The 20,397-nt window shown below is 37.3% G+C and overlaps 1 protein-coding gene across 3 annotated transcripts in view; it reads right to left on the reverse strand.

Moving 5' to 3' along the window:
• Positions 1-20,397, reverse strand: part of ARFGEF1 (ARF guanine nucleotide exchange factor 1) — a 106,984-nt gene that overhangs the window by 5,959 nt on the left and 80,628 nt on the right. For 2 of the 3 annotated variants that reach the window (XM_080646346.1, XM_080646345.1), the window contains exons 24-34: positions 16,484-16,524; positions 16,221-16,390; positions 15,732-15,883; positions 15,424-15,596; positions 14,333-14,493; positions 13,320-13,450; positions 10,071-10,200; positions 7,493-7,628; positions 7,273-7,411; positions 5,316-5,388; positions 2,759-2,891 (exon numbers count right to left, since the gene is read on the reverse strand). In XM_080646346.1, the coding sequence (XP_080502472.1) occupies positions 2,759-2,891; positions 5,316-5,388; positions 7,273-7,411; positions 7,493-7,628; positions 10,071-10,200; positions 13,320-13,450; positions 14,333-14,493; positions 15,424-15,596; positions 15,732-15,883; positions 16,221-16,390; positions 16,484-16,524 (1,439 nt within the window). The remainder of the gene's footprint in view (positions 1-2,758; positions 2,892-5,315; positions 5,389-7,272; positions 7,412-7,492; positions 7,629-10,070; positions 10,201-13,319; positions 13,451-14,332; positions 14,494-15,423; positions 15,597-15,731; positions 15,884-16,220; positions 16,391-16,483; positions 16,525-20,397) is intronic. The other variant, XR_013959302.1, reaches the window with a different exon arrangement.

Consider the following 20,397-nt stretch of genomic DNA (forward strand, 5'->3'; position numbering starts at 1 on the left):
AGGGAACATAATATGTATGAAGGTAACTTGCACATATCACAGTGAGAAGGATATACTTACTGCGTTTGCACATAAGCATTATTCAGCAAAAGTTTAATCAATATTTAGAAAGCATTAATTTTTAAAATAAAATGTAGCTTATTTTTTAACAAAATGTAACAATGAATTAAAAGCTAAAACTTAAATGTTTACTGTAAACACAAGTTTGGCCTTTGAATATAGGTAATATACAAACTTACACCAAAAGAAAAACAACAGGAACTAGACTTGTAAGACAGGAAGTGAGAAAGAGAGCCAAAAATTTTGACAAATGGGGCAATATTATGGATTAACCATAGTGCATGTTTTATTTGGAACCATGTTAGGAGTTGTTGCTCAAATGACCTTATATCTTCAAATGAATCCATAAGCAAGGAAACCTATAAAAAGTTAAGCTAAGTGTGTTACTACAAAAGTAACCAAATCATGAAGTAACAGAAGGGTTTTCCACAGTGCCCAGGTGAACTGTAACATGGCTACCTCCCTCTAGCCTGAACAAATTTCGTCAACAGGACGATGTTTCTAACACATATTCATAAGAGAAACTTTCCTTTCACTGACCTCCTTGTTCATGGCAATGGTGGTTTCTGCCTGACAATTGCTGCCTGATATTTTGAAAGCAAAATAGTCACTTAAATATTTTTAGGGCATTTTATGAAAAAGGAAACAGAAAGGAACTCAGACATTTAGGTGGCTTTCCCTTTGTCCTCCTCCTTTGATGGTAATATATACTAGTAAGAGTTGCAAAAGTAGGTTTATACTTGTTTGTATAGGAAAATATATAATACAAGAATAAGTAATAATATAAGAAGAGCCCAGCTGATGTGGCTCAGTGGTTGAGTGTTGACCCAGGAACCAAGAGGTCACCAGTTCGATTTCTGGTCAGGGCACACACCCAGGTTGCGGGCTCAATCCCCAGTAGGGGGAGTTCAGGAGGCAGCCAATTGATGTTCTCTCTCATCGATGTTTCTATTTCTCTATCCCTCTCCCGTCCTCTAAAATCAATAAACATATATTTTAAAAAATGGGTCAGTGATCTATATGTAAGAGTTTAAAAAGTATAAAACTCTTAGAAAACATTGGGGAAAATCTTCATGATCTATTAATGGATTCTTAGCTATGACACTAAAAACATGAGCAACAAAAGAAAAAAAAGATAAATTAGACTTCATCAAAATAAAAAACTTTTGTATAACAGAAGATATTATCAAAGAAGTGAAAAAATGACGTAGAGAATGGGAGAAAATGCAAATCATATATCAGATATGGGGGTAGTATCCAGAGCATGCAACAAACTCCTACAATTCAAAAACAAAACGACAAACAGCCCAACTGAAAACAAGCCAAGGACGTGAATGGATATTTCTCCAAAAAAGATAAACAAATGGCCAATGAGCACATGAAAAGACACTACTCGACATTATCAATCATTAAGGAAATGCAAGTAAAATCCACAACGAGCTACCACGTCACACCCGCTAGCATGGCTATACCAAAAAAGAAGTAATGTTAGTGAAGATGAGGAAAAACTGGAATTGCTGGGTGGGAATGTAAAATGGTACAGCCACTATGGAACATATTTCAGTGGTTCCTCAAAAAGTTAAACAAAGAATTATCATATGACCCAGCAATTCTACTCCTAGGTATCTACCCAAAAGAATTAAAAACAGGCACTAAACAGTACTTGTAAACAGACAGTCACAGCAGCCTTTTTCATGATAACCAAAAACGGTGGAATAAACTCAAATGCCCATCAACAGATGAATGGATAGATAACATGTGGCATATCCATAAAAATGACAATTACTCTGTCATAAAAAGGAATTACTGATCCATTTTACAATGTGGCTGGATCTTGAAACATTATGCTAGATAAAAGCCAGACATAAAAGGTCACATACTGTATTATTCCATTTATATAAAATGTGCAGAATAGCAAATCCATAGACACAAATCAGAATGGGGGTTGCCAGGGGCTGAGGAATGGGAAAATAGGAAAGAAAAGCATAATGGTTATGGGGTTGTCTTTTGGGATGATAAAAAAATGTTTTGGAAATAGATAAAGTGGCAACTGCACACCATTGTGAATTTACTAAATGCCACTGAATCATTCGCTTTCAATTGGTTACTTTCGTTATGTGAATTTCATCTCCATTTTAAAAAGCGATTTTTAAAGCTGTCCTATTTTCCTCTGGGGAAGAGGCAGTCTTTCCTCAGTGTTACAGTTTTTCTTCAGTAAACAACATTTAACCTATTTAGTAAAAACAGAACTAAGAAGGTGAGGAGAGGAGCGAAGATGACATGGGTGTGGGGCAGCAGAGCGTGAGGAAGGCTTGCTCCTCAGAGCGGGTGCTCCAGCTTTGGAAGCACTGACCCCTCGCTATCTCCCCTCAGAGATGGGTAAGGGGGCCATTAGGCCCCACTACTGCAGGAAAACAATGGGGCTGACATGAAGAAGGGGATGAGAAGGAAGACTCAAAGGCTCAACACAAACACTAGCTGGTACTGCAGGTGTTAGCAGAGTTCCTGATCCTCCTCAAGGGAGTATCCCTCTATCTATCTATACTGGGAGGTTCAGGTTGGAGCGAACATAGGAATGAAGTGAGCATACAATCAGTTACAGTATATTTTTTAGAAATAAAAGTACAAGCAAATTTCATTCCTTTCCTACATCAAACAAAATACACAACTTAGTTTTACTAAAAGCAAAATAACTCACTTGCTGAAGGTTTAAGTTTGTTGGCTTCTTCATTCACAGTAGAGACAGAAGTCAATGTTGCTTGCTGTCTATTATCTGCAGATCTTGGTTGAATAGAATCATGGATATCTACAGATTTCTGTGATATTGTATCCTAACAAAATAAAAAAAAATTCATTGTAAGTACAATGAATAAAGCTTAAGAATAAAAACAGCATGGATGGAGCTGGAGAGCATTATGCTAAGTGAAATAAGTCAGTGAGAGAAAGAAATATCACATGATCTCACTCATTTGCAGATTATAATGAACAACATAAACTGATGAACAAAAACAGATCCAGAGACAGAAAGGCATCAATCAGATGCTCAAACCTCAGAAGGAAGGTAGGGGAGGGTGGAGGTAAGGGGTACAGCTAAACGACTTGTATGCATGCGTATAAGCAGAACCAATGGACACAGACACCAGGGGCATGAGGGCATGAACGGGAATTCGGTGGGGGCCAATGGGGGGATAAGGACACATATGTTATACCTTAATCAATAAAAAAAATAAAATAAAAATAGTTTCTATTATGCTGTGTTTTTTTTAAAAAAAGACCGTGTCCCTATGAAAATGACATTCTACACATTGCAATTACAGATGCAATGAGAGAAAATTATTTAAAATTACCTATCCATTGACAGAGCCAACAGTCTTTAAGCGAAAAGCTTTCCTTCTGACTGCCAGGCTTAGGCCTGACACTACCCAAGAGCAAGAGATAACAATGCTAAGTTCACTGTGTGGGAAAAGTAGTCAACAATACCCATGAACTGTCATGAAATCTAAACAGAGATTTCTGCAAGCTTTGTGCAGGCTGAGCTCGGGGAAGCTTTTTAGGGATGAATTTTAGGGAAGGATGTTCTGTCACCCAAGGAACCCACAACCAGAGGTCAGTGAGAGGGGACCAACTAGGAGTGAGGTGCCAGGAAGAGAAGCTGAACGTTCAAGTCCAACAGAGCTACACCGGATTTCGCCCCAGAGTTACTAAGTGTAACATTGAAAAAGCAATGAATTAATCCCCATTCTGATTAATCCCCATATGGGTTGTTATTATATACGGATTAGACAATAAGTTCAAAGCACCAGTACAGTGTCAGGCAATATATGGAGTGACGGCAATACAATGCACTCAGCGAGTCAGACTGTGGCCTATTATAGACTACTAGAGGCCCGTTGCAGGAAGATTCCTGCAAGAATAGGGCTTCCTCGGGCCTATTCCCGCAAGAATAGGGCTTCCTCGGGCCTATTCCCACAAGAATAGGGCTTCCTCGGGCCTATTCCCACAAGAATAGGGCTTCCTGTGGCCTGAGCGAAGCAGAGAAGGTAGAGAAGCCCGCCAAGGAGGGCTCCCCCCCCCCCCCCCCCCCCCCCGCTGCTGCTGCCGTGGCCGCCGCCCCATACTTTCCCTGCTGTTGCTGCCGCTGCAGCTGCTGAGGTGGGCTTCCCTCCCCCTGCCACCATCCCCCCTCCCCCCTCGCTTTCCCTCCCACTACTGCCACCACCACCTCCCACTACTGCCACCACCACCCGGCTTTCCGCTTTCCCTCCCCTCTTCCTTGTACACTGTCTTCAGTCTTCGCTCTGCGACTATGTATGCAAATTAACCACCATCTTTGTTGGGTTAATTTGCATACTCGCTCTGATTGGTTGGAGGGCGTAGCGGAGTGATGGTTAATTTGCATGTTTCTCTTTTATTAGTGTAGATTGTCCTAACAATCCCAGCTGCTTCATTGAGGTTTCTGATAGGAACACAGGGGCCTGTGCTCCCCAAAATAGTGCTAATCAAAATAGTATTTTAACTTGGACTTATGTTTATGATCTGCAGTTTATGATCTTTTATTATTCATTGTTCTGTACTAGTATAAAACGGGGATAACATATACCAAACCTTGTTCAAAAAATTGCTGGAAGAACTGGAGTGATGTGTATATAAGCCAAGGAATGCCAAGGGTTGCCAGCAGCCACTGGAAGCTGAGAGAAGCAAAAAAGGATTCTCCCTCAAAGGCTTTGAAGGGAGTTGGCTCTGCAGATGCCGGGATTTTGGACTTTTTGCCTCCAGGACTATGAGAGAGTCAATTTCTGTTGTTTTAAGCCACTTAAGTTTGTGGTAATGTTACGTCAGTCCTAGGCAAATAAATACAATGGATGAAGGGCATATCAGAATTCTTTGTACCGGTTTTGCAACTTTTCTTTAAGGTCAAATTATATCAAAATTAAAAGTTTAAATGAAATATCCAATAATATCTTCAGTTTGGCATGGAAATCCATGCATAATCTGGTGCCTGCCTCTTACAACTCTTGAAGTCATTTTACTCTATGTCTCATCTTATAAAATAATTTAAAATACTGCCTGTAGAGATAAATTTTAGCTACTTGGGAATTTGATCATGATGAAATTTAACCTGAGAATTCTGGATAGTAGATTTATGCATTCTTTTTAAAAGACAAAAGGTCATACAAAAGAATTTGGTCCATGGTAAAATTACTTTTCACAAATAATTAAATAATTTAAAATATGCTTTACTTATTAGAACTTACCAACTGTTTTTCATTCACAGGAGAGGAAGGCAGGGGAACAGTTTCTCCGGAAGTGGGACGCCACGTCAAAAGCCTTTAAAATACCAAAATCACACCAGTCAATCACAGTGTAAAACATGTCGCATCCAACATATTTTGAAATGGGCACAAAAAGGTCACATAAATATACCAAAGACAGTATATTCCTTCTTTGACTACTGTTAAGAACAATTTGCTGAAAAGAAAAATCTAGTGAGAAGTTTAAAATATATACTTCCAGAAAAACAATTAGCAGTTAATATAATTAGAGTACTCTGGTCATCAGTTTTAGAACTTTAAACTCAGTTTTTCTAAGTATTAAGTGTCATTAAGTATTATTCAAAGTGATATTTTAAAAAAGTTTGAGTTGTTTCAAAAAAAATTCATAAACCTTTTTAGATTCTATTTTTTTAATGTATAAAAATAAAATTTGGCCCCAAAGAGGATACTAAGTTGATTAGCTGCTCGGGACAGAAAGATGATTAAGACCTAAGTTCTTTCTTTAAGAAGCAAATGTTCCTGGGAAACGGGGCAGACAGGCAGTAAATATGTCACTTCAGTTCAATATGGAGAGAACTCTGGTACAGAGACATGCTAGTAAGAGATGCTTATTAGATGATCTTTAAGATCATGCATCGTATATCTAGAATGTGTGCATTCAATGAATTAAAGCAGAAGCAGTTCTTTAAAAAGAAATTCAGCCTGGTTGGTGTGCTCAGTGGTTGAGCATCGACCTGTACACCAAGAGGTCACTGGTTCAAATCCTGGTTAGAGCACATATCTGGGTTGTAGGATAGATCCTCCCATGTGGGGCATGCAGGAGGCAGCCGATCAATGTTTCTCTCTCATCATGCTTCTATCTCTCTATCCTTCTCCCTTCCTCTCTCTCTTAAAAAAAAATCAATAAAAACATATTTAAAAAATTAAAAAAAAATTCAGCCCAACTGGTTTTTATAAAGACTTCACAGGGACAACAGCTAAGCAAGAATTCATACAATAGCAGCTATAGATAAACTATGACAAAAATCTATCATTTGTCAGTTACACTGATCTAACAAAATGTGCACCAAAAAGTAAGAACTGTCAAATAATTATAAATAGGCAAAGGTAATTACTGTGTGTCCTTTGGAGTAGTCCTACACCGATCTTTCCTAGGGGTGTGTTCCTCTTGTTTGACTTTTATTTCCTAGTGATGAGGATATTTACAAGGAGATCATACCAGTACAAACATATATAATTCATGTCAAGAAAAAGTTTATGATGCTTAAAAATGTGGACTGATAGCTTTTGTGTATAGTTTTATGCCAGTGCATTCACATATACCTACTTAATAAGATGTTTTAGGTAACATTTAAAACATCTAACTAAGTAGATTTATATATTGTAGATGTAAGGCGAAGCCCTATGCATGTCCAAGGGCCCTAAGGTACTGGGAAGTAGGTTCCAAGTCTGCCCTGCACAGAGCCCAGGAGGCATCAGTCATTAGGCAGACTCTATCTTAGTTTCCCCGTTGATAGAAACTCCTTCACTACAATACAATGCCAAATGTATCCCCTAGGAAGAGATGAAAATTAACTGTAAAATGTGATAGGTGCAAATAAATCTTCCTAAGATTATTAAGTCTACAATAATTGAAATATATGTTATTGTTGTTTTAATTCAAGACCATGACTTGGTTTAGTCTGAATAAATAAACCCTTATAAAAGTGGAATCACTTCATTATGACCCCAATTTTGGATGATCAGACTAAAGGTTTTGGTTTATAAAGAATTTAATTCATGTATTTGTTATGGTTTATAGGAGTTTGATTTGTAATAAATACAAATTCAAGGACCAATGAGATGTTTGAAAAAGGATTCTGTTATGAGAAATCACTAGTTACTATCAAACCTTTTATGTCCATCATTCAATATATAAAGTTGTATAAAATCATCTTACGCATGTGGGATTGTAGTTTTGAAGATGTCCAGTGTGCAGTTACAAGTTTTATCCCAGATTTCTAGGGTAAATTTTTCCCCATTCAGGATAACAACATTCTCTAAGCAGTTTGTACCAGATCGTGCTAACTGCTCATTGTCTAGAAAAGAAAAGAACAATTCATTAGTATATTACCAGGGTCCAATTTAACACGTTGTGTCACTATCTGGCACAGACATACCTTGCTGCACACACCAGTAGAGCTGGGCAAAAATATCATCCAAAAGCACATCACTGAGCACTTCTAAATACTGAGTGAACACGTCACAGATGGCATAAAGGGCATGATTACAGGTCGTTGTCATCCATTCAGCTTTCTGGGGGTCGGGGGAGGTGAGGGGAGAAAGTCAGACCACTCATCAACTACTAGAATTAATAAAGAGATATGTCTGCACATGTAAAATGTAAGCCTATCCCTGTTCCTTTCAGACCTTTACTTCCCTCCAGAACATGACATTCACCTCACTTAATATCTGCTATCTATTTTTCTCCATTATCCCATAACCCCTATGTATAAACTAATTTAACTATTTTTTGTACTGTTTGCTTTGATTGTGAAGAACTATCACTGCAGCCAAAACCGGTTTGGCTCAGTGGATAGAGCGTCGGCCTGCGGACTGAAAGGTCCCGGGTTCGATTCCGGTCAAGGGCATGTACCTTGGTTGCGGGCACATCCCCAGTGGGAGGTGTGCAGGAGGCAGCTGATCGATGTTTCTCTCTCATCGATGTTTCTAGCTCTCTATCTCTCTCCCTTCCTCTCTGTGAAATATCAATAAAATATATTAAAAAAAAAAAAAAAAGAACTATCACTGCATTTTCTTGCTATTAGCATTATGACTTTTCAAACAATATGCATGAATAAACAGCAGGCCTTGCTCCAGCATATGACTGAACTTGAAAGAGAAATAGAGGAATAAAAGGGTAAGAATTTATCCAAGTGGGATCTTTTAAAGTAAACTGACTTTCATGAAGTACAGTTATTTAAAAACACTATAAAGACAAATAGGGCCATATAAAGTAAGTGTTTTTCTCAAATACATAATGGACTAACCTGAACTGACAGTTTTCAAACACAGTTTTGTGGTAGTGCACACATATGTCTATTACCATGTAGTCTTTATTTAATTCAGAATAAGAAGTCACTATGAATACTAAAGAAAGCTACTGGTGTTTATAGTTGTGACAATATTAAAATGAGGAAAAGAAACTGGAAGTTCAACAGAAACAAGAAAACAACAATAAAATCCCACCAATTCATTAACTCGGTTCTATCCCCAAATAGTGTTCTTGTTTATAAAGGCATACAATCTATATATATATATATATATATCCATCCTATCTAATAAAAGAGTAATATGCAAATTGACTGTCACTCCAAGACACAGGATGGCCACCCCCATGTGGTCAAAGATGGCCACCACAAGAGGGCCTGCAGGGGAGGGCAGTTAGGGGTGACCAGGCCAGCAGAGGAGGGCAGTTGGGGGAGACCAGGCTGGCAGAGGAGGGCAGATGGAGGAGACCAGGCCAGTAAGGGAGGGCAGTTGGGGGGGACCCAGGCCTGCAGGGGAGGGCAGTTGGGGGGGACCAGGCCTGCAGGGGAGGGCAATTGGGGGGGATGAGGTTAGCAGGGGAGGACAGTTGGGGGGGACCAAGACTGCAGGGGAGGGCAGTTGGGGGAGGGGCCAGGCCTGCAGGGGAGAGCAGTTGGGGGGACTAGGCCTGCAGGGGAGGGGAGTTGTGGGGGACCAGGCCTACAGTGGAGGGGAGTTGGGGGGGGACCAAGACTGTAGTGGAGGGGAGTTGGGGGGGGCAGGCCTGCAGGGGAGGGCAGTTGGGGGGGCCAGGCCTGCAGGGGAGAGCAGTTGGGGGGCCAGGCCTGCAGGGGAGGGGAGTTGGGGGGGGGCAGGCCTGCAGGGGAGGGGAGTTGGGGGCGGGACCAGGCCTGCAGTGGAGGGGAGTTGGGGGGCCAGACCTGCAGGGGAGGGCAGTTGGGGGCGACCAGGCTGGCAGGGGAGGGCAGTTAGGGGCAATTGGGCCGGCTGGGGAGCAGTTAGGCATTGATCAGGCTGGCAGGGGAGTGGTTAGGGGGTGATCAGGCTGGCAGGCAGAAGCAGTTAGGGGCAATCAGGCAGAGGCAGGTGAGTGCTTGGGAGCCAGCAGTCCTGGATTGTGAGAGATTGTCCGACTGCCTGCCTAAATAGGCAGTCAGATATCCCTCAAGGGGTCCCAGATTGGTGAGGGTGCAGGCTGGACTAAGGGACACCCCTGCCCCCGTGCACAAATTTCATGCACCGGGCCTCTAGAGTGTGTGTGTGTGTGTGTGTGTGTGTGTGTGTGTGTGTGTGTGTGTGTGTATATATATATATATATATATATATATATATATATATATATGTAAAAAGAGGTAACATGCAAATTAGGCCGGGACTCCGTAATGCGTCATGACCTGACAGGAGGAGGTTGCATGGCGGCTCGGGCGGCCCCGGAGCGGACACAGGCAGGGGGGCTGGGGGATGCCGTGAGTCAGGCGTGGGTCCCGGACCCCTATGGGGTGCCTCCTTACATGGCGGGAGGCAGGGCGCCTCCTCACACAATTTCAATCACACGCTGGGCCTCTAGTTTATTATAATGCCTTAAGGAAATTTTTTCTAGGAATTTTTTTCTGTTCAATGTGCTTAATATGAAATATTAAAATATATTAGGAAAAATATTAAGAGCCTCTTGACTTGACTATATTAAATGAACATTTCATGTCTTACCTCTGTCTGCTGTTCTGGCAATTTCATGTTGTCAAAGATTCTGAACACAATTCTAAATAAATCCTGCCACCAGTGTTTTTCGTAAGTGTGGCCGTAAGTTTTCATTATTTCAAACATTACTGTTAAACCCCTAAAGTGATATAACGTAATTAGTAAAACTATAACACCAAAAGCATTGCACATCAGAATCTTCCTCCTATAATAACTGTTACAGTTCACAAAGCTACAGAAAACAAAGTATAAAACTGGTTTTAAGACTTTTACCTTGTTATACATCCAGCTTTCTTTAGAATGCATCATTTAGGAAAACATTTCAAATTTTTCTTTGTTTTACTTTTCCTCCATTCCCACCCCATCATTCAGCATTTAAAAATAGTAAATGAAATTACAGATAGACACAGACCATCTTATTAGTGACCAGGAAGAAAATATATCAATTAACAGTCTAAGAACAAATAAAAAATAGATTTTAGAAAATCTTTTTCAAAGAGCCATAGGAGTTTTTAGTGAATGCTGTAATTGTTCATATAATGTCTTCAAACAAAGGAATTTGTAAAGCTAATCCATAAGATGTCCACGTGGGCAGGTCTGTTTCCTGCTGCATTCCAGGCACAGAGCAATCTCGTCATCTAGGAGGCACATGGTGAGTACTTGAACGAATATAGTGCTTAGTATCACTTTCACTATCTTTGAATAAATGTTAAAACTAAAATTCAAAATTGTCTTCCCGATTCCTGATTATCTTCCTCAAAACTGGAGGAGGGTGTACGGGAGGGGAGGGGGGTAAAGGTTGATGGAGAGACTTGACTTGGAGAATGTTTGGGGCTCTAGGTTAATTATTTAACACAACAGAGTACAGATGATGTGTTGTAGAATTGTGCACCTGAAACCCATATACTTTTGTTAACCAGTGTCACCCCAATAAATTCAATTTAAAAAACTCTGACTGGTGTGCTAAGTGGTTAGAGCATCATCCCAGGAACCTAAGGGTCACAGGTTTGATTCGCAGTCAAGGGCACGTACCTGGGTTGCATGCAGGTTCCATCCCTGGCCCCAGTTGGAGAGTGTGGGAGGCAACCAATTGGTGTGTCTCTCTCACATCGATGTTTCTTTCTCTCTCCTTCCCCTCTCCCTCTCTTTCTTCCACTCTCTCTAAAAATCAGTGGAGAAAATATCCTCCGATGAGGATTAAAAAACAAAAAAACAAAAAACAAAATAACCAACCCTTCATGTAGCTGTTAAAAAGCTTGATGTTTCCTCTATATGTTATTTTCTTCTAGCAAAAATAGGTATCCTTCAATTTAAAAAGGTTTTTTATTCCCAGTAAGTCTGATGGTAAGCCAGAACAAAATTTTCTTTGAAAGGCTCCATAAAGACGGCGCATGGTCTAGCTTACTTGTTGCTATGCTTCCCTCAAGTCTAGTTCATGCCTGGTTCAAATTAAGCTCAAAGTAAGTATTTGTTAAATGAATGTGTAAAAATAACATTATGGCAGTTTGCCTTACAGCAAGTTCATGACAGTTTATTGGATTCATAAGATACCTAATGTGTAATGAGCGGAAGTAAAGAAACTAGTCCACGTTTCCCTCCACATTGGAAAGGGCTCCCTCTTCCTCCATCTCCTGAGCTCCAAATCCATTTCCTCTCTTGCTAAGTAACTGGATGCTAACTCCCATGTCTGGGGAGAAGGGAATGTGAGAATCCTGTTTCTTCTAGGCCCCCAAAGCAAACACAGATCTACAGAGGTTTCTAAGAATTTTTATTGTCGAAGAGGTCTTTTTTAAAGCAATACCTCAGTTGCTAGTGTAGGGAAAAAGAATGTTTGGGGCTCTAGGTTAATTATTTAACCATAAATCTACAAAATTGTGAGGGAGTCAAATGAGAATGCATGTGAAAGTATTTTGTCATTAGTGTGTTATAAATAACAGTGTTATATTTTTACATATAATCTAAATAACAGCCCTACAGATCCTGGGGTGAAGTAAGAAAATGAAAGCCATCACGGAAGAGTTTACTCATATTTTTTCTCTCTTTTACTAACTAGAACACATACTTTCCCTTCCCTTTAACAACCAGAATCCATCCGCAATCGGAATATAAATATGGTGAGAAGGAAATCAGTGTGGTCCCAGACAAGGACAGGCTAAGAGGCTAAGAAAGCGGGCAGGTCCCTCGTCAAGATAAAATGTTATACACTGTTCTTGCGATTACTACACTCTGAGAAACGCCCAAGGTTGAGTCAAGGTTTGAGACCTACTTTGGATAGCTTACCTATGTCATACATTTTTTTTTTGTTATTACAAATAATACTATAAAAGTGAAGTTTCTTAGGAAATAAATTAAACTTAACCTTGGATGGGGTGGCAGTGGGGTGATTCTGGCTTAAGGGGAGGAACTATTCATTCTTTCATTACATTTCTATCATTGATTTATTGTAAGTCTGACCACGTTTCTGGTTTTTAAAAGTTCAGAGAACTGTCCAAATGACTAATGATTCTCCTAAAAAGAAGATGGGATAATTAAATGAGGGATTTTAACATGAAACTGAACTCATGATACACTCAAGCACTTTTGACAGATACTGTAATACAAGTTGGCCATTTCAATTTCACAGTCACAAATACAGAGTGAGAAAAATTATTCTATGGGACTGACCTGAGCTATAACATGAGAAGTGTACACTGAGCGCTTGTCTGGTTACATCATATCCAAAATAGTTTCTTTACAGATTTATTATATGTTCATATAGACCTTTTATTGAGAATATACTTTGGAAAGAGTTCGATTCTTTTTTAATAGACCTATGTTATTCAAAACTATGTTACTGACCAGTCTTCAGAGAAAAGGTTCTTTACCTAAAATGCATCAAGGATGTGCATTTGGGAATTCTTCCATCATTCTTTAGGAAATAAAATAAATTTGCCACTAACTTCTATTTTTAACTGGAAACAAATGTATGAAAAAAACAGAACGTGTGAAGTATTATATTAACATGGAAGCTAAAACACAAAGTAGGCTATATTTAAATTTAGTAGGCTATATTTAAATTTTAAGAAAAAGCAATATATTTCCATTTTTTAACACTGTTATAGCTTAACATATTTTTAAATCTGCCTATCTAATAATTGCTGTATTTGATGAAACACATGATTTATGGCCTTTCACTACTAAACTTTGTGTTCACATAAGAAAGTTAATTTAAGTTAAAATAAGCCTTACAAAATGTTAATTACAAATACTGATTGTTACCTGGTTCTTACATCTAATTTGCATCTATTGATGATACAGGATAACTCAAAGAGGATGGGGAACCATCCTCTCACCCACACCCTGTCTTCAGGAGCCACATTCATATCGTCGCTTGTGTATTCCTTAAAAGCCTTCAAGAAGAAAGATAGGGTTATTAAACGCAAAACATAATACCTACATTAAGCACATTTCCCTAAAACTTTAAAAAATGCTTTACAAATCAAAGTAAACAATTTGATAAAACACAGTAATTTATAAAAATGCTGGAGATTATAACTTCCTATAAAGAGCACTGGACCAGAACCCAAAAGTTGGTTTCAGCTTCAATTCTGACACCAGATTTCTGCACTATTAACCAGGTGAAATCAGGTTTTCATTTTTACCATTTAAATGATTATGACACCATGTAGCCACACTAACCACACTGGGGAAATGTGAGGTCAAATGAGTCAATGCATGTTTACGTAAAAGTACTAAGCACCCCATAGGTCCATGCCAGTATGTAGTAAAAATCTTACTACTAAATCTAGGATGTATCGCTTCTCCTTATGGTGGTTATAAAGAGAGACTCAAATATGTGAGTTAAAGTTGGCAGGCAGGTTGTCAATTCAACCTTTTACTCCAGTGCTGAAGCCCACAGTCAACTTCAGTACTGCAGACGAAACACACAGGTAAAAAGCAGCACAGGAATGGTTAGAAACACAGGGTTGGGTTCGAACTCTAGGTCTCCTTAACTAGCCCTGCAATCACAGACACGTTTTTTAACTTCTTTGTGCCGCAGGTTCCTTATCTGTATGGGACTAGAATTGTTATGAAGACGAAACAATTTAATACAGGTGAAACACTCAGGAAAATACTATCAGTACTACCCTTTATGACTCAGAATCAAGCTCAGATAATTTTTGGGTTTACTGAAAAATAAATGCTTCATAGCCTCTTAATTTCCAAATAAATGTAGATCTCAGACTGGGAATAAATATTCAGTAAAATTTTGTTTACAAGTGACACTGTACCTGAGGTCTGTCAGACACGTATTTTGCACAATGGCGAATAAGTCGGATTGCTTCCATACTTGTGTCTGGGAAAGCTGCATTGCATGCAAATTCAGACAAACACTTCACTGCATCCTGGAAAGAATCAATGGTCGCTGGAAAGTGTTTTTCAAACACAAGGGCTAAAAAAAAGGGAAAATGTATCAAAGTAATTATAATGTCAATTATTTTTAATTGCATCAAAAAATATATCAACCTCTGGATGTAATGTGTACTTCTTAAAGGTTAAAGGCTTTGATATCCAACAGAGAAGGGTTCAAGTCTGTGGTGACCACCTACTTGACCGCCTTGAGGAGTAGAGACAGGGAAACAGGTCTGTGTTCTGTTTACACTATAAACCCAGCAGCTAATACAGTGACTGGTACACAGCAGTATCAAGAGTTGTTAAGTATACAAAATTATGTTTAATCTCTCTGTATCTCAGTTTCTTAATCTATAAAATGAGAATTACAATATCCACAGGATAGTTGTAAGCACTAAATAAAATAATGTAAGTAAAAATGCTTAATTCAAATAAGCACTCAAATGATAACTATGATAATGTCATTATTCTTGATGTTGATGATGTTAGTCATCATTATAATCTTCCAGATAGGTATAACTTACATTTTTAATATTTTATTCTCCCTCAAAGTCAAAGTGCAGTGGGTAAAAACAAAGATTTTGTCTTAAGGCTCCCTAACTCTGAATATCAGCTCTTTCATTCACTAGTTCTGTGCCCTTAGGAAAATTACTGAATTTCACTGGGCCTGAGTTTCCCAATCTATGTATTAAAGAGGGATGATATTAAAGATACTTACTTCATAGAGTAGTTGTGAAGACTGAAGAAAATACATGTAAAGTTCTTGTCATATAGTAAATGTCCAATAAACGTTAACTATAATAATATATTCATCATTTACTCTGCTTATGTAGTCAAAACTTGGTAAACTTAAAAACCGTAATAGACCTACAACCTTATACTTGAATTATCTTCTGAACACATTATAGTTTGATTAATTCATTCATTCTTTTTTTTTTTTAATTAAACACAGTTAAAAAGAAATACTCACTGACAATGTGCCCTGTTGTTTGGAATGCAAGTTCCACTATGCTTTCATCTTGATCAGATGCAGCTAGATGAAATACAGAGAAAATGTTCTTCCATCCAGACCGAATGTTAGCAGCTTGAGAATTCACCATCTGTGCTATACATCGCACAACCATATCTCGAATGGTTGGAGACCTAAAATATTAATATAATTTCTTGAATAAGCATATAGATAAAACATCAGTTTTCTTTCCCTTCTTCTGTTTTTCTCCCTGTGTGAAAAATAATGAAGTATTTTTCTGATATTAAGCAATTTAACAAATATAATACCTGTTCCGTTTCATTATATGCTCAAAAGGTCTTAAGAAATCCTTCTGGAATCTGAAATTAGCAAGCTCCCCTTTCTCTAAGAACTTCATTGACAATTGTCTCAAGGAGTCTACTGCAAAAATAGCTACGTCTTCATTAGGATTACAGCCAACCTGCAATGGCAACAGAAATAAAGGGTGCTAATGTCAGCAGTGGAAACAATTTTTTATTTTTGTTTTAAAATAGTGTATCATTAATAGCATATATAAGTAAATCCTACGATTCTTTGCAAAAGCACTAAGTGCTAATAATATTTCTCAATGAGAAAAACATTATTTTAACTAAATCCTTAAAACCTAGAGCTAAAGAAAAAACAGGACTCAAAGGGTTTTCTAAATTTAATCTTAAAAATTGCTTGGAAAGAAAAATTCTCAATTAGATTATGGTAAGGAAATTTTACACAATGAAAAATAATATAAATGTAAGCAAATCCTATAATTATATAAATACCTTATTAAAATGATCTCCAATAACTTCCCAAATTCGAGACCACTGCAATCTTATTCTTCCCATATTGTAATATGATATTTCTACTATTTTTTGTAGACTAAACATCCTTGGATGTGTAGTGGAAAGTAATTCATCCATAGACACAGCACAGAGCCAACGGACAAAATCCACTATAATATAAATAGATATACATTTTTTAGCTTAATGTTCAAGTCTTTTAGCCAAACAACCAGTTTATAAGTGAAATAAATGTACATACTTACCAATAGCATTTCCATCTAGCCTTGTAGACCCTGTAAATATTCTAAAGGAAAAAAACAACCCCATGATTAAAAAATACATAGCCTGAAAAAAACATGTATAGTCTCACATCTATTACATCAATTCAAATGTAGCTACTTTTATCTGTTTTAAAGGAACTAAAGAAATCAGGTAGTCAAATGAAAATTTTTTATTATTCTATACTTTAGTAACTATAATTTGATGTTCCTCCCTCTAACTTTTGCATTCAGTAATAAAGTAAAGAATATACGCTTCTAATTTTAGTAAAAATTTACAAAAACTAGTTATGAGACTGAGAATAAGAAAAATATTAATTTGTAAAACTAATAATTGGTACACTATAAAACAGAAATTTTTTCAATCTTTTCCTGATTATCTACTAACATTAACAAAGTTTTAAAATGAAAAATTCTACTTAATTTCTACAAGTAATGTATGTTTGATTAGAAAATTCATTTATGTTACATTACAAGCGATTTAACAGAACCTTGCAAATAGTCTCCAACAGTTTAACCAAGAAGTAGCTAACTGACATTTCTTAGGACATTCAAATACTTAGTGTTAAGCTATGCTGTCCAGCTTTGTCCAGACTTCACCGAGCTCTGTTTCTGTGTTTCAAAGTTTCATAAAAGACTTCAGCATAAATACATTAGTCCTCTTTTTTAAAGTCTGCATTTTTATCCATGCACTCACTGGGTTTATAACCAAGGGTTTGAATGTGACTTCCAGAATGAAATGATATTCCTCAATTTAAAATAAACACCATAAGATCTGCATGGTAAAAAAGAAACCTTAAAGGCAGGAGCAGGTCAAATATTAAACTTAGAAATAAAAGTAATCATAAGTAATAGTAACAGCTACCAATAATCACAAGGTGGGTATTATCCTGACTGCTTAATATATCCATTCAAAATAATAACCAATACCCTGGGAAATAGGTACCATTATACTCCCAATTTTATGGACATTTCCTAAAAGTATCAAAACTAGTAAGTGCTGGAGCCAAGATTCAAACCAGGATAGGCTGACTCCAAAGGCCACCCTCTTAACCACGGTGCTACCTGAGCAAAACAGAATTTAACATTTTAAATATATTCTAGTTTTTTCCTGCATCCATAATATAAATGTTCTGAATATATCATGTTGTTTTAATCTTAGTGCCCTGAAATATATAATAATAAAGGAGTATCTTGAGATTTCCCATACTGCTCTTCTCAAGAGAACAAAACAACAATTCAAGGATCTGGCTAAAAACACAATCTGGGAGAAAATATGAGTAATAGGGTCCCATTTAATTCAGTGATTTGACTGAATCCAGATATTAACATATACAAAGCTTCTGTACAAAGCTCTCACATGAACAAAAAATGAAAATTGTTAGACTATGCATTATATGTGTCATTAGCCAATTTATTAAACTACAGGTATCCCCAAGGAGCAATGTAAAAAAACAAAACAAAAAAACAACCCACACCAAAACCAGAGTCAAAACTAAATAGTACAGGAGAAACAAATGAAATAACAACAACAAAAAATGTTTAACTGAGAAACTGAGAAAGAGGCAAATGGCAAAAGTTGAAGGGGTAAAGAATAGAAACAGAAATTGAGATTATATACAACTAGAGGGGATATATGCAACTCTAAATGCAGTGAAATAATGGAGAACAAAGGCCACAGAGAAGGGTTGCAGCAGCAATTAGAGGGGTCCTGTAGACTCAGGTGATGATGGAAGGCAGTGGAAGCATGCATCCTGGGAAAGCTCATTCAGATGCCTACTCACTTTGGTAGCCTCTGAGGGGTGCCCTATTTCTAGTAATGCTCCACTAAAAGTAAGTGATATGTAGAGCACAGTGGTCTGTGGAGGCATTTAAAATTAAGCCTTACTATACTAAGGCAGGAGAAAAAAGCTATGTTTCACAAAATCAGCCTATGAAATAGATTCTAAAGTCCCTATAGGAAAAGCAAAGGACAGTAGCATGAGATCTTGTGTGCTAATACTAAAAGACATGTCCGGAAGTGTGAGTAGAAAAATAAATTTGATATATTACTGATTCATCCATATCATGATAGTAATACAGCAATGCAAAACAAAAGATTGACCAAACTTGCAGATTCTAGATTTAAAAAACGTTAAACTGTATGTAACACACAGGCAAAGTAATTTACTATATATGTAAAAAGTTTTCACAGTGAAATATCTGAGGTAACATTTATTTCTCACATCTACCTGAAAGATATTTTTGAGCAAATGAAGTGGGGGGTGAGCTGTATGTATTTTCTAAAAAGTGACAATGTTCCAAAGTGTGAGATGGGCCAGTTTTACAAAGCTAGATCTAATGTGCCTCAAAAACCATGGTATTAATTAACTGTTTTTTGTTTAGTTTTTTAACTTTTAGAGAGATAATCCATTCTGGGACAAAAATCCATCCCTGCATAGTTTAGTGATACCTATAAAACTGATCTAGTTTAGCAATGGCTAGCAAATTCTACCCTAGCAAATCCTAGAGGATCAGGTACTCCAGATTAAAGTGCACAATATTCTCCTAAATTCTAATGGATTCCTAATACCAAAAAAGTGGAGATAATTAGGATATATTATCATTAAAAACTTGAAGGTTTTTAATGGAACCAGAAATTTTTATGTTGATTAAGAAACAGAAGCTATAAGTAATTAAGTAAAGAAGAATTATTTTTATTTTCATTTCCTATACTTGTCAGAAGAGATTTTTCAGAACAATAGGCCTAAGAGTAAGAAAATGACTGTTTTTGCTGGACAAGTACAGAGCTTTCAAGGATGATACCTGATAATATTCTCACCACTGTCTTGAATTCCAGGGCAATCTCACTTAGTTAGCTTATAGACTAGAGTCCAAATTTTACATATGAATATAACCTCAGATATCTGAGAAGAAATTCAGAAGAAACTTAATGAAAAACTGAAATGCACCACACAAGAATAATATAATCTTATAATATATCAAAGATTAGCTTTTGTTTTCATTATAAGCTAAAATTTAAATGCTGAGGTTTTATATAAAATTGGACATCAATTTTACGTTTGCAGAAGCCTTTGATGATGATAAGTTTGAGAGGACAAAGTACTAATAGTACTTATGCTAGGATACCTGTGAAACAGTATAAATTATTAAAACAGACAAGCATATTATCTGTTCAAATGAGTGACATGTCTACTTAAACTGAATATTTGAATAAATCAGAATAGGTATGGTCATATAAAGTATATTATGGAAACAGAAATAGTAGGTAAAATGTTGACTCTTGCCTGAAGAGATTCCCATAATGACAGTGGAGGTGATTTTCTGGAAAGCAAGAAAACCACTTGGAAAAAAGCTACCCTGATAGCAGAAGGGCAGACATTACACTGCTCTAAAGTTGCACATGCAGGTAGAGAGGTTTAGAGTGCACACTCAAGATATGCTGCTTGACTGTACGTCTTGGCTCCATTCCTCAAAACTCTCTATGAATGAAACAGTCATCAAAATAATGAAGACCCAGTTAGCCTGGTTGTGGAAGGAGCAAGTTATTTAATTTTCCCACGTCTGTTTCCTTATCTATAAATTGAGGACAGTAATACTCATCTCATGAGGCTACTAAAGGATTAAACTAAATAATACCGGTAAAGCACTTTGAAAAATACCAACCATGTGGTAAACCTCCTAATTATTTAGTGGGTATAAGATGACACACATCTTTCTTCATCCTTCCCAAGAAAAATGCAAATAACCTCCTTCCCCTAACAAAAAAGATTGCAAGTGGACATTAAGATTTTCAAGGAGAAAAGTTCCAGGGAGTACTTCCAAGTACTGGAACACTCTAGTTCTGTCTGTACTTAGAGCAAAAAGTTTTATCTGATGTAAAGTAAAATAATGGATCA

The sequence above is a fragment of the Plecotus auritus genome (assembly GCF_963455305.1).
Source record: "Plecotus auritus genome assembly, chromosome: 11".
NCBI classification, from domain to species: Eukaryota; Metazoa; Chordata; class Mammalia; order Chiroptera; family Vespertilionidae; genus Plecotus; species Plecotus auritus.